General features: G+C 40.1%; 1 protein-coding gene across 1 annotated transcript in view; it reads left to right on the plus strand.

Moving 5' to 3' along the window:
• LOC117510850 (rho guanine nucleotide exchange factor 28-like) overlaps window positions 1-14,627 on the plus strand; it is a 153,028-nt gene that overhangs the window by 94,700 nt on the left and 43,701 nt on the right. Inside the window, exons 14-18 of the mRNA XM_034170739.1 lie at window positions 3,044-3,155; window positions 3,349-3,429; window positions 7,506-7,548; window positions 8,458-8,547; window positions 9,087-9,210. Of these exons, the coding sequence (XP_034026630.1) occupies window positions 3,044-3,155; window positions 3,349-3,429; window positions 7,506-7,548; window positions 8,458-8,547; window positions 9,087-9,210 (450 nt within the window). The remainder of the gene's footprint in view (window positions 1-3,043; window positions 3,156-3,348; window positions 3,430-7,505; window positions 7,549-8,457; window positions 8,548-9,086; window positions 9,211-14,627) is intronic.

Here is a 14,627-nt window from a genome sequence, read left to right on the forward strand (position 1 = left end):
AAGCATGTATAAAGTGAATAAAATTGGTCCTAGCACAGAACCTTGTGGAACTCCATAATTAACCTTAGTCTGTGAAGAAGATTCCCCATTTACGTGAACAAACTGTAATCTATTAGATAAATATGATTCAAACCACCGCAGCGCAGTGCCTTTAATACCTATGGCATGCTCTAATCTCTGTAATAAAATTTTATGGTCAACAGTATCAAAAGCAGCACTGAGGTCTAACAGAACAAGCACAGAGATGAGTCCACTGTCTGAGGCCATAAGAAGATCATTTGTAACCTTCACTAATGCTGTTTCTGTACTATGATGAATTCTAAAACCTGACTGAAACTCTTCAAATAGACCGTTCCTCTGCAGATGATCAGTTAGCTGTTTTACAACTACCCTTTCAAGAATTTTTGAGAGAAAAGGAAGGTTGGAGATTGGCCTATAATTAGCTGATAGCTGGGTCAAGTGATGGCTTTTTAAGTAATGGTTTAATTACTGCCACCTTAAAAGCCTGTGGTACATAGCCAACTAATAAAGATAGATTGATCATATTTAAGATCGAAGCATTAAATAATGGTAGGGCTTCCTTGATTTACACACCATCACGTGTGTTTGGTTTGGAAAAAAAATCTTATTACTGAAAGAACAGATGCAGCCATTCCACTCTGAACACACCTGATTCTGGCAGATCTCAGGAGTTACGCAAAGCAGGTCCTTGGCTGGGACACTGCTCAGGAACACCAGGGGCTGTATGCGAGTTTCTCCATGTAGAACTAGAGTTTCATCAGGAAGGACATCCAGCTTAAAACTTGTATCCAATCCTCATGTGGATCTCTGCTGGATCCATTGTGGTGAGCTCAAACAACTGGGGCAGGCCTAAAGGAAAAAACAAAGAAAAGGACAAAAAAAATGCTGAAAATTGGCAGCACAGTGGCAAGCAGTTAGTGCACTTACTTCCCAGAAAGAAGGCTTTCACTTCAGTGCCACATGTCCCCTGTTCTGCATGTTCATCTGTTGTTGTGTCAGGAAGGGCATCTGGTGCAAAACTTGTGCCAAATCAACAAGTGGTTCCATACAGGATCAGCTGTGACAAACCTGAGCAAAAGAAAAAAGAGCAAACAAAAAGAATGTGTTCGTGTGTGTGTGTTCGTGTGTGTGTGTTCGAGTGTGCGTGTCTGCTATTGGTGGAAAAACAGGTGTTAGTGAGTCACTAGACTGTTTCATACACTGTAAAAGTATCGAGGTGCCCTACTTAAAAACTCAAGTTTATTTAACAGGGATGATGCATACAACATTGCCACAAAAAAATGGGAAAATGTGATGAATATAACACTTCTAACTTCTGCTAATTTACAGTCTTTGTCCCTCATCAGGCTTTAGAATAGAATAAAATATACTAAAAAAATTATACAGTGCAATGATGCAAATACAATGAATACAATGAATAAGTACCATGAATAAATAAGCACAGTTATAGTTGTAAATTACAGATAAGTGACACAAGTTAAATTTAACATTAAACACTGGTAAAGTGCTATTGTATTGAAAATAATGAGAGAAATTATTGTTCACATTTCTTTTTCTGCTTGAGCCAATCTTTAACTTTCCCACTGAACCTCTTTAGTTCTGTTTGGGATTTCATTTCTGATGGTAAAGAATTCCATATGTGTGTATCTTGCACTGAGAGGGATGACTGGCCAAATGCTGTCCTGCACCTTCGAATTGTTTATAGACTGGCGCCGTCTTATCTGGCCGATCTGGTGGAACCCTACTTGCCGGCCTGGGCTTTGCGGTCGCAGGATGCAGGACTTCTCTGTGTTCCCAGGGTGAAGAAGAAGTCAGCAGGTCAAAGAGCCTTTTCTTATTGTGCACCCGCTCTGTGGAACGGTCTTCCTGTGACCGCAAGGCAGTCGGAGTCCGTGGACATATTTAAGTCAAGACTTAAAACCTATTTTTTATTATTTATTTTCTTATGAATCGTTTTTTTTATTTTTGTATCTGTTTTATTCTTTTACTTCTGTTAATTATGTATTTGAATTTTTATTTTTATTTTAATTTTTAATGTTGAACTGTTCTGTGTGAGGCGCCTTGAGATGGCTTATGTTGTTATTTGGCGCTTTATAAGCTGATTAAATTGAATTGAATTCTACAGTTTGGATTGGTTATGATCCTTGTCATTGTCCTACTATTCAGTTGTCCATCTTTTTAAAGATGTGAGACATCACATGTGGTGGCAGTCCATTTATGCACTTAAAAACAATTTTCAGAAAGCAGAATTTTATAAAGTTAGAAAAAGTCAACAAATTGTATTTCTCAATGATTTTGCAGTGGTGCCATTTTTGTGGCTTCTGGTTTAAAATTTTCAATGCTTCTTTATAAAGTCTGAATAGAGGTCTAGTAGCTGAGTCACTTAACCTGTTGGAGTGAAATTAAACTTATTTTGAAGATGAGTTGCATAACATTTTAAGGAAGCAGTTGAACTTGAGTTTTTAAGTCGAACACTTGATCATTTTTCCAACATATCTGATGAAGACTCTCCCAAGATGTATTTTAAATGGGGAGAAAATTGATGAGAAGAAAAGATGACATCACAGGAAATAGTTCAGTTAAAAACCAAGTTTACAATTAACACGTATCCAACACCAAAAGCAATGAAAAAGGGATAAAATCAACCATTTGGAAAGACTTTTTTGGTTTAGAAACTTACCTGCTTCCACCAGACAGTCTTAAGAATTCAGTGGAAATTGGTTTTGTTTCCTGACTCCACTTTCCTCCATGAAGCCTGTCTGATCTACACCGACACTTACTTCATGATGGCAGAGTCGATTGATTTGGGGGTCATACATGGCTAAAAGACTAAGCAGTGATCTAATAATGAATGTTTCAGTAACATGTTTCTTTTGACAAACATCAGTTAAGTTTCCACTATTATCAGCTCAATACTGGGAATAAAGGTTCAGACAGACTGTATGCAGGAGTCTTCTGTCTCTCTCCAAATGGCCTGTTGCAGGACTTAACCTTTGAACTTTTGTTTACTGTACTCACTCAGAACCCAGAGGAAAGCGAGGTTCGCCTGCGCTCCTATTCCTACTCCTCCCCCAAAGCCAAACAGCCACGGCCGCTGCTAAATAGAGATGCAGCCATCACTGACCTGGCAGAGGGTGAGTGAACTTTGATCCCTTTGACCTTTCCTTACCCGCGGGCCAGGTGAATGGTCTAACATGGAAATGCAGACAGGTTCTGATAAATTAGCTGGACGTCTTTACGTCAGTTCTGCTTCGACACAGAGCTGCCCATCGTGTGCAGATGTGAGCGTGAGTGTGCAGCATTAAGGCCGTGCTTTGTTCTGTACAGATGGAGCAAACAGCAGCGGTGGCTGTTCTCTCCTTCAGGCTTTATCTCTCTCTAAATCCCTTTCTCGTCTCAACCAAGTTAGTAAGTAATGTGCTAACCAGCGTGAGCTGCGAGTGTCGGATGGTGAAATCCATTTCACTGCTCTTTTTTGTGGGGAACTATGGGAAAAGTGGTGAACACGTATCAAGAGCTGCACAATTAAAGGGGTATAGCAACATATATAGCAATATTTGAAAATTGCAGTTGAGTTTGAAAACATACAAAAGCACAATTATGCCTGTCATCCATTGCCAAATTTGAGTCCTGATTGCATACTTTTCGCTCCAGTTGAAGCATAAAAATGTGTGTAATCTGTGGTAAAAGTGGGGTTGTAGAACGCTGTGATCAATCAGGAAAGTTTTAAATGTTCAAATGTGCAGATAGGAGGTATTATATGTCCCTAAGTAGATCCTTGTCATTTGATTGGTGGATTCTACCTCACATGACATTCATTATTTCTTATTACATGGGTGATGGCACTAGCGTGCATTTTTGTACCATTTTTCTTCCATCCGTTTTGTACTATTGCACAGCTCCATTAGCTTCTCTTAAAAATGCTTCCATGATAAGAGGAAGCTAAACTCAGCAGCTGCAGTTGCAGCCATTGAAATGTTGTCAGATGAATTGGACAAGTTTCTGGTGTGGTTTTTCGCTGTGTTTAAGTAAGCAGAGTTGTGCTTCTCTACACATCATGAAGCTCCTCAGGTTCTCCCTCTTCTTAGTGGTGTGTGTTGATAAAATATCAATAAAATGATGCACATCTGTTCAGGTGTAATGTAAAACAATTAATGAAAGATTTTCATTTCTGCAATGGAAAGAATATTTTGACTCACTGAATATAAAATTCAACCTGGGTGACGCCTTGTTGAATGGCATGTTCATCTTTTGACTCATGCAAATATTCTTATTCCACTCAAACATTCATTATTTGTGTGATATACATCTGTTACTGTAATTTTACAGATGGCTTTGGTTTTTATTTTGTTAGTGCATTGAAATAAAAGAAAGCATAAGGAGAAAGAGGTTGGCAAAAAAGTTTTGGGATAGTCGGAGAGATGAAGAAAGTAGACAGGAGTACAAGGAGATGCGGTGTAAGGCGAGAAGAGAAGTGGCAAAAGCAAAGGAAAAGTCATATTGCGAGCTGTACAAGAAGTTGAATAGTAAGGAAGGAGAAAAGGACTTGTACCGATTGGCCAGACAAAGGGACAGAGCTGGAAAGGATGTGCAGCAGGTTAGGGTGGTAAAAGATGCACATGGTAATGTGCTGACAAGTGAGGAGTGTGTGCTGAGAAGGTGGAGGGAATATTTTGAAGAGTTGATGAATAAAGAAAATGAGCGAGAGAAAAGGCTGGATGATGTGGTGAGAGTAAATCAGGAAGTAAAAGAGATTAGCAAGGAAGAAGTGAGGGCTGCTATGAAGAGGATGAAGAGTGGAAAGGCAGTTGGTCCAGATGACATTCCAGTGGAGGCATGGTAATGTCTAGGAGAGATGGCAGTAGAGTTTCTAACCAGATTGTTTAATAAAATCTTGGAAAGTGAGAGGATGCCTGAGGAGTGGAGACGAAGTGTGCTGATTCCTATTTTCAAGAACAAGGGTGATGTGCAGAGCTGCAGTAACTACAGAGGCATAAAGCTGATCAGCCACAGCATGAAGTTATGGGAAAGAGTAGTAGAAGCTAGGCTTAGAAAACAGGTGAAGATCTGTGAGAAACAATATGGTTTCATGCCGAGAAAGAGCACTACAGATGCAATGTTTGCTCTGAGAATACTGTTGGAAAAGTACAGAGAAGGACAGAAAGAGTTACATTGTGCGTTTGTGGACTTAGAAAAAGCTTATGATAGGGTGCCAAGAGAAGAGTTGTGGCATTGTATGAGGAAGTCTGGAGTGGCAGAGAAGTACGTTAGGGTAGTGCAGGACATGTACAAGAATAGTGTGACAGCGGTGAGATGCGCAGTCAGAATGACAGACTCATTCAAGGTGGAGGTGGGATTACACCAAGGATCAGCTCTGAGTCCTTTCTTGTTTGCAGTGGTGATGGACAGGTTGACAGATGAGATCAGACAGGAGTCCCCATGGACTATGATGTTTGCAGATGACATTGTGATCTGTAGTGAGAGTAGAGAGCAAGTTGAGTCTAGTCTGGAGAAGTGGAGATATGCTTTGGAGAGAAGGGGAATGAAAGTCAGTAGAAGCAAGACTGAGTACATGTGTGTGAATGAGAGGGAGCCCAGTGGAATAGTGCAGTTACAAGGAGTAGAAGTGGTGAAAGTAGATGAGTTTAAATATTTGGGGTCAACTGTTCAAAGTAATGGAGAGTGTGGTATAGAGGTGAAGAAGAGAGTGCAGGCAGGGTGGAGTGGGTGGAGAAAGGTGGCAGGAGTGATTTGTGACCGAAGAATATCAGCAAGAGTGAAGGGGAAAGTTTACAAAACAGCAGTGAGACCAGCTATGTTGTATGGTTTACAGACAGTGGCACTAACAAAAAGACAGGAGGCAGAGCTGGAGGTGGCAGAGCTGAAGATGTTGAGATTCTCTTTGGGAGTGACAAGAATGGACAAGATTAGGAATGAACATATCAGAGGGACAGCTCAGGTGGGACAGTTTGGAGACAAAGTCAGAGAGGTGAGATTGAGATGGTTTGGACATGTGCAGAGGAGGGACCCAGGGTATATAGGGAGAAGGATGCTGAGGATGGAGCCACCAGGCAGGAGGAGAAGAGGGAGACCAAAGAGGAGGTTCATGGATGTGCTGAGAGAGGACATGCAGGTGGTTGGTGTGACAGAGGAAGATACAGAGGACAGGGTGAGATGGAAACGATTGATCTGCTGTGGCGACCCCTAACGGGAGCAGCCGAAAGACAAAGAAGAAGTGCATTGAAATAAATCATGTTTGCTTGAATATGGATTTGGCTGCTCAGTTATTTTGATGCCAGGCTATAATTAAAGGACAAGATTAAAATACAATTCAAAATGCAGAGCCTTTTCCTCAACTGGAGCGGACAGCGGAGTGCAGCGGTCGGTCTGTGTGCATATGCGTGTTTGTTCATAGACTCACTGTTCTTTGACCTCTTTAAATCCCCTCTGGAAATATAATATAGTACAACCGTAATCCTATGTACGGCATGCCACAGTTTTCAGATGTTAACAGATCCTTCTTAGCTTTGTGGAAAGTGTTGTTATAACCACAGACATTAGCACCTAGAGTACACACTGTACTGTTGCAAACATACCCAGAAGCTCTCGTGTCTGCATTTAATATCACTTGTAATCTGTACGAATCTGGTGTAATAATAATATGACACACAACTTTAGACTACTATTTTAATAAATCAGCCCTAGTTTCCTCATTTTTGAAGTCAAGAAGTCAATTGAGACCATAAATCGGCAATGGCAGACAAACTTTAGACATGTTAAAGTTGACTTTTGCTGCACGGTATGTTGTGTACCAATTTGCCAAAGTATTTTGAGCAGGTTTTTTTTCTTTGTAACTAAAATTGTGTAGCTCTTACTTGTGTTTGGGTTTAAATTTTGGTGCTGGGTGCTTCACTTCTTTGACATCCGTAACTCACTGTCTCTGTAAAGTTTGTGTTCATGTTATTTGGGAACTGCTGTGTGATCAGGTGCAGAGGTTCTAAAAGCACGATGCAGTGGATGTTCGTGACTCTCAGGCTTTTCTAAATTTGGATGTATTGGAAAAAATCTGTCTAGTGTATACAACTCTTACCATCGTCATCTGAAGGAGAATAACTGTGTTTTTATACTGTGGGTTCTGTTTTGCCTCCATTTTGCTCCATGTTTTGTTTCCCTGTTGGTTTTGATTTTCCATTTATTTTCCAAGTCAGATCTCCTTTGCTGTGTTTTTGTTTTGTTTTTGATTTTTCCCCCCCTCCTCTGTGGTGTGTTATTGGGTCCAGACCTTTTCAGGAATTCTTACAGTTGCTTGTACAGAAGTATTTTTAAATCATTCTGATTGGGGGATGATGTTTTTAACCACCTCAAAGTGATTTTTAAATGATTAAGAATGATGTGTAATGATGTATTTTTGTGTGTTTAGTTGAATGAAATTTTTTTTTTTTAAGGTTTACTCATTTGCTCTTTTTTGTGTCTCTGGATTACAGAGCAGAAGGCATTCAGCTTGACTGAGCCGCCCAGAGAAAAGAGGTAAAACTAATCTGGCATTCCAGGAACTTGGACAACATTCACTCAACATTACTGGAGCTTGTTCAGATTTTAGAACCAGCCCTTTATATGCATCACTGTTGACCAGCTTTTAGTGATTGGCTCACATCTGTGTGCAATTGTGCTTGTGTGGGTCGCTGCTGTTAAACCTGTGGTTTAAGTCTGAACAGGATGTGACAGTGTTTCTAGAGGCAGAATGTTAATACAAGTTCAGCTCTATCGTGGAATTTAGACCTTTGAAACACCGATTTCAGTTCAATTCCATTTTGTTGATACTGAATCTACACTGCATACTTTAGATTAACAGCTGCACTAAATTAACATTTGCTTTCTACATTTAACATCATTCATGCCTCAGCTAGTTCATTTTCATTCTGCAGTTTATTTCATCTACCTCTTTAATTTACTGTGCTTTAATCTGTTTTTAAGCAATTTCCATGCATTGCTAACATAGAGAAAATGTAATTACATTATATTAGGCAATTAGATTGTCATAGTGTTTGATAAGTATATTAATAGTGCATTCATTTACAGTATCAGCCTAAAACAGACCAATTGTTTTGTAATTCCACAGTGCTGCAATCGTACATCACCATTTTAACAAAATATGTTTGTGTTGCCTTTGCATTCATATGACCAACAAAAATTCATACACGTTTAAAATGTTGAGTCTAACTACATAAGTACATTTAAAATCTACACTATATCTGTAAGAGTCTTCTCACTTTTTCATCCAAATTATAGCAGGTCCATTTTTATCTGATATTGTGTTGTATTTAAACACAGGACTGTGTTTTAAGTTGACAGCGGCATTTACATCTGGAGTCTCCTGATGAGTAGTAGTTCAATTTGCCACAACAAACTGGTCTGAGGTCTGTTATATCCATGCAGGGTTTTGGGTTTCCGTAAGCGGACCCAGTCAGCAGAGGAGGAGAACAGCGCATCACTCCAACACCTCACCCTCACAGAGTTCCTCAAAGAGTATGTTTTCACCAAAACAGCCTCACAGCCATGTATGTGTGGCTTAACCCGTTCTAACCCTGTCTTAAAACCAGTCCTCAACTATTAACCACACGGAGTCTTTGTAGCTATGTTTGGTCTCAGAATGCTCAAAAGTAAAACTTTAAGTTTTAATCTACAGTACGCTGTAGGACTGATGTGACGTTGCATGTGTCTCTACGTACATTCTGCTTTTGCTTTTCACCTAGAAAGTAAGTAGCGTCATTTTTGCTGTAAATTTAGTTGCATCTTACCAATGTCATACTATAAATAGTATCCACTAGAGTCCATAGGGAATTTGAAGCATGCCAAGCATGTTGAAACAAGTGATAGCCAGTAGACTGGGGGTCCTGGAAGACTGTGTGGATGTTCTTTCATTCTAGCATGATACACGATTTTCAACTTTTCTTAGCATGTTGAAAGAAACAAAGTTGGTGTACGATCATCTTGAATGCGGTCTTCCACGAACTCCAAATGACAAGCTGTGATAAGTGCTGACTGATTTCTCCACACTGAAACAGGATTGAGGATGAGGAGTGGGATAAATACATCATCCCTTCTAAGGTGGAGTCTGAGAAATACAAAGTCAGCCGCACATTGAGCTTCCTGAAGAGCAGGATGTCCAGCACACGCAACAAGACCAAGGTGAGGAAACACAGCGGCCTTTACTCCTGTGGAAAATATTATTCCTGCTGTTGGAGACTCGTGTGTCACCTCCAAGTGTGTAAAGCATAATTTAAAAGAGGTGCACTCACTAGAAAGCATTCTTCTGTTAAAATGCAACATGCTCTTTAATTATATTAAACCCAACACATAAATAATTATAAACATACAAGGTCTGTCCATAAAGTATCGTACCTTTTTATTTATTTTTTAAACTATATGGATTTGATTCATGTGTTTTCACGTCAGACAAGCTTGAACCCTCGTGCGCATGCGTGAGTTTTTCCACGCCTGTCGGTGACGTCATTCGCCTGTGAGCACGCCTTGTGGAAGGAGTGGTCCCGCCCTGTCGTCGGAGTTTCATTGTCTGGAAATGGCGGAATGATTTGGGGTTTTTTTTTCATCAGAATTTTTTCAGAAGCTGTTAGAGACAAGCAGCTGGAAACCATTCGAAAAATGTATCTGGCTTTCGGTGAAAATTTTACGGGCTTCACAGAGAATAAGGACTGTTACTACAGCTTTAAGGACGGCCCACAATGGCGCTCGGAGCGCTGCGCTCCGAGCCGCGATGACAGGCACGAACCACCGGATTATTTCTAAACGGATGGCTGTGTGGAGCTGGGACCGTCATGTGCACTTTCTCTGGTTATCACAAGAGCTGGACATCAGCCATTTTCCGGCAGATTTCACTTTTAACAAGAGATTTTGTCGTGGAAAGCTGCGCGGAGGCTTTGTGCATCACAACCGATTCGCTGTTCGAGCGAGATAAATTTTTCGAATGGTTTCCAGGTGCCAGTCTCTAACAGCTTCTGAAAAAATTCTGATGGAAAAAAACCCCCAAATCATTCCGCCATTTCCAGACAATGAAAATCCGACGACGGGGCGGGACCACTCCTTCCACAAGGCTTGCTCACAGGCGAATGACGTCACCGACAGGCGTGGAAAAACTCACGCATGCGCACGAGGGTTCAAGCTTGTCTGACGTGAAAACACATGAATCAAATCCATATAGTTTAAAAAAAAATAAATAAAAAGGTACGATACTTTATGGACAGACCTCGTATGCTGTCCATGGCCTCCTGAATGAAAGTATATTGTGCTTTCCTTGGAGACCTTCATATTTATATCGAAGAATGGCCACCCCTCCAACCACCCACCTCCACCTCCAGCCTGTGGAAATTATGCTTATACGAGGTCTGTCAATAAAGTAAAGGTCCTTTTTATTTTTTCAAAAACTATATGGATTTCATTCATATGTTTTTACGTCGGACATGCTTGAACCCTCGTGCGCATGCGTGAGTTTTTCCACACCTGTGGGTGACGTCATTCACCTGTGAGCACGCCTTGGGAAGGAGTGGTCCCGCCCTCTCGTCGGATTTTCATTGTGGCGGAATGAAAAGGACTTTTTTTCCATCAGAATTTTTTCAGCTGTTAGATAAGAGATGCTTTTAACAAGAGATTTTGTCATGGAAAGCCGCGCGTCACGACCGATTCGCTTTGGAAGCGAGACAAAGGAACACCTCCGTTTTGGCATGTCAGAGGACAAGTTTGGACATGTCCAGCTCTCCACAGTTTCACTGATACTTACTGGACTGGTAAGCATTGAAAGCCGCGATAGACATGTCGAAACGGAGGTGTTCCTTTGTCTCGTTTCCAAAGCGAATCGTTCGTGACGCGCGAAGCCTCCGCGCGGCTTTCCATGACAAAATCTCTTGTTAAAAGTGAAATCTGCCAGAAAATGGCTGATGTCCAGCTCTTGTGATAACCAGAGAAAGAGCACACGACGGTCTCGTATCCACAGAGCCATCAGCTCAGAAATGGTCCGGTGGCTTGTGCCGCGTCGTCTCAGCTCGGAGCACGGCACGCCGAGCGTCCTTAAAGGGGTCCTTAAAGCTGTACTAACAGACCTTATTCTCTGTGAAGCCCGTAAAATTTTCACCGAAAGCCAGATAAATTTTTCTAATGGTTTCCAGGTGCCAGTCTCTAACAGCTTCTGAAAAAATTCTGATGGAAAAAAAGTCCTTTTCATTCCGCCATTTCCAGACAATGAAAATCCGACGAGGGGGTGGGACCACTCCTTCCCAAGGCGTGCTCACAGGCGAATGACGTCACCGACAGGCGTGGAAAAACTCACGCAAGCGCACGAGGGTTCTAACATGTCTGACATAAAAACATATGAATGAAATCCATATAGTTTTTGAAAAAAAATAAAAAGGACCGTTACTTTATTGACAGACCTCGTACACACACACACACACACACACACACACACACACACACACACACACACACTGCAAAAAAGTGATTCACTCCAAATCCTTTTGTTTATTCGTTTTTGTCAAAAATTAATTTCAGCAGATCTGTAACTTTAATTAAAGTTTTTCACACCCTTTTTCCTCTTTGATTTGTCGAAGGAAAAGCAGTGATATTTTCACGACTTTTGATTATCCAGTAAGTGAGTTATTATATGTCCTCTTCTAATATTGAGAACCTGAGAGCAGATGAATCCTTATAACCTCATCTCAACTCAAACTTTATTTATAGAACACATTTAAAACAGCCTTCTTAAACATGATTGAAAGCCAGGGAGAGGAAGTGAGTCTTTAGAGATGATTTAACCTCCCTATGATCTATGGTGACCCCCCAATGTGGATCTTCGACCCCATGTTGGGAACCAGGGTTATACAGCGCTGTGTTTTAAGCACTTTTCCGTGGGATGGGGGGGTTGTGGTGTAAAGTGAGTCTGCTTTCAAGAAGAATGCCGTGATTCATTTTTATTTACTATCAATAAACAACATGCAAAATGCTTAAACAGAAAAACTATTCATGGCATCTTTTTTGAAAGCATCCTGATTTTACAGCATTTGTTGTTGTTGCTGTTATTGAGGTTTATACATTATTACCCTGTAAGGAAGGTCACATTTTCACCCCGTCTGCTATTTGGTTAATAGCTTTTTTGTTTTGTTTTTTTCTTTTTTACCAGGTTTATTTGAAATTATAACTTGAAATACTTGATTGTGAAATACTAGATTACTGTTAGCAGGATTACGTCAAAAATACTGCACGAATTTTGACAAAATTTGTAACACAGATACATATTAGGTCATGGAAGACTCCATTAAATTTTGAAGGTGATCTGGATCCGGATCCAGATTCTGGATCAAGTTTCACTTCATGTAGTCTTTGAAGGATTACGTCAAACTACTTCAGGGATTCTCACCAAATTTGCACCACTGATAGATATTAGGGCATGGAAGACTTCACTGAATTTTGTAGGTGATCTGGATCCGGATCCAGATTCTGGATCAAGTTTCACTTCATGTAGTCTTTGAAGGATTATGTCAAACTACTTCAGGGATTCTCACCAAATTTGCACCACAGATACATATTAGGCTATGGAAGACTCCATTAAATTTTTGAGGTGATCCAGATCCGAATTCGTATTCTGGATCAAGATTTCACTTTATATACACTTTGAAGTATTAGGTCAAAACTACTTCACAGATTCTCACCAAATTTGCACCACAGATAGATATTAGGGCATGGAAGACTTCACTGAATTTTGTAGGTGATTCAGATCTGAATCCAGATTCTGGATCAAGTTTCACTTTATACCCTTTGAAGGATTACTGTTAGCAGGATTATGTCAAAACTACTGCACGTATTTTGCCGAAATTTGTAACACAGATACATATTAGGCCATGGAAGACTCCATTACATTCTGAAGGTGATCTGGCTCCGGATCCAGATTCTGGATCAAGTTTCACTTCATATAGTCTTTGAAGGATTACGTCAAACTACTTCAGGGATTCTCACCAAATTTGCACCACTGATAGATATTAGGGCATGGAAGACTTCACTGAATTTTGTAGGTGATCCAGATCCGAATCCATATTCTGGATCAAGATTTCACTATATACATCCATTACATTTTTGAGGTGAGCCGGATCCGAATTGGAGGACGCCAGAAATGTCTGATTGCTCTTGTTTCACTTTGTAATGTCATTCAAGTCACTTCTGTTTATTCTGTTCTGGGTGTTTTTTTGTACTTAAAGAATTGCTTTCTGTCTTTGACCATCATCGAGGATAAATCAACATCCTGTTTGTACTTGCAGCTGCAGCAGACTTGGAAAAAAAAGGGAAAAAATGGAACGTTTGATGGCACATACTATCGCTGTGTGCGAGGTGCCGCTTTCACAGCTAATGGTGAAGGAATTTTCCGTTGTCCTCTCAGTGAAAACAATGGGACATCCGGTTTACTGTCTGCTGCACACCAACAACATGTAGGCCAGTCAATCTAGCAAATATTGGGGCTCAACCTGCAACTAATTCCAACAGAAATGATTTCACCTGCAATAATTCAGGAAATGGGTCTCCAACAACATATTAAAATTGTAGGAGTGTAAAAAATGGGGATCATGGTAAATTATGCTAATTTATGTTAATTAGCTCGCAACAATTGGAAAATCTTTAAATACCCATAAAACATCAAAAAATCACCCTATGAATGCAGTCAAGGTGTCTAAACCTATGTTTTCGGGGGCAAGGAATTCATTTTAGATGGTTTAAAGTGGACTGTCTGCATTGCATTGTGGGAAATATGCAAATTACCATGAAAAAATAATTTTTCGATAAACCAAACATTTTTTGCAATGATATAAGTTAACATTTAAAATTTATTTTCAGGTTCATCATAATAAGTATTTTTGTAATAAAAATGTAGTTTTGAGTCAGTCAGTGTGTTAATTGTTGAAGGCACTAGCACCTGGAATGTATTGTGCAAGTGTACAAAGTTATCATTAGTACCGGTAAGAAACCATGTGACATGGAGGAGGAGTGTGAATAAACTAAAAGTATCTGCCAGTTATGATTAATTTCTTTTTTTCCAAAAGTTTTGTTGGTATTGGCTCCCCATGGGTTTAGCTTGCATGGTGCTGCCATCTGTGATTTTGATGGTGAATTAGTTTAAGGCAATAGTTTAATTACATATACCAAATTTGAAAAAAAAATTCAAAACAAGTCCGGTTACTTGGTCAAAGAATAGACCCTATTCATGGCCTAAACATGTAGACCATGCAGGTAAGCTTTAGATAGTGAAAACTGAAAGCATTACATCTCAATCTAGGCATAATCTGTAGATCCAATTAAAAAAACATGTGGTTTCAGCTCCTTGAGATATATGGAAAGCCGCTTGTACATTAATCATGTAAAGGGAAAAGTTTATGTCAGATAGACATTTAATCCCTAGGAACGCCTTTGTTGCTTATGTTGCCATTTGAGTGTTGTGTATGAAATGCTACCATACTTGGCAGCATCGGGGCATAATAATTACACCAAATCTGCATATATGTACCTTCAAACCATGCAGTCGCTTTAGGATGACAACCCAGGTGTGCATC

This window comes from Thalassophryne amazonica, chromosome 5 (assembly GCF_902500255.1).
Source record: "Thalassophryne amazonica chromosome 5, fThaAma1.1, whole genome shotgun sequence".
Lineage (NCBI taxonomy): Eukaryota > Metazoa > Chordata > Actinopteri > Batrachoidiformes > Batrachoididae > Thalassophryne > Thalassophryne amazonica.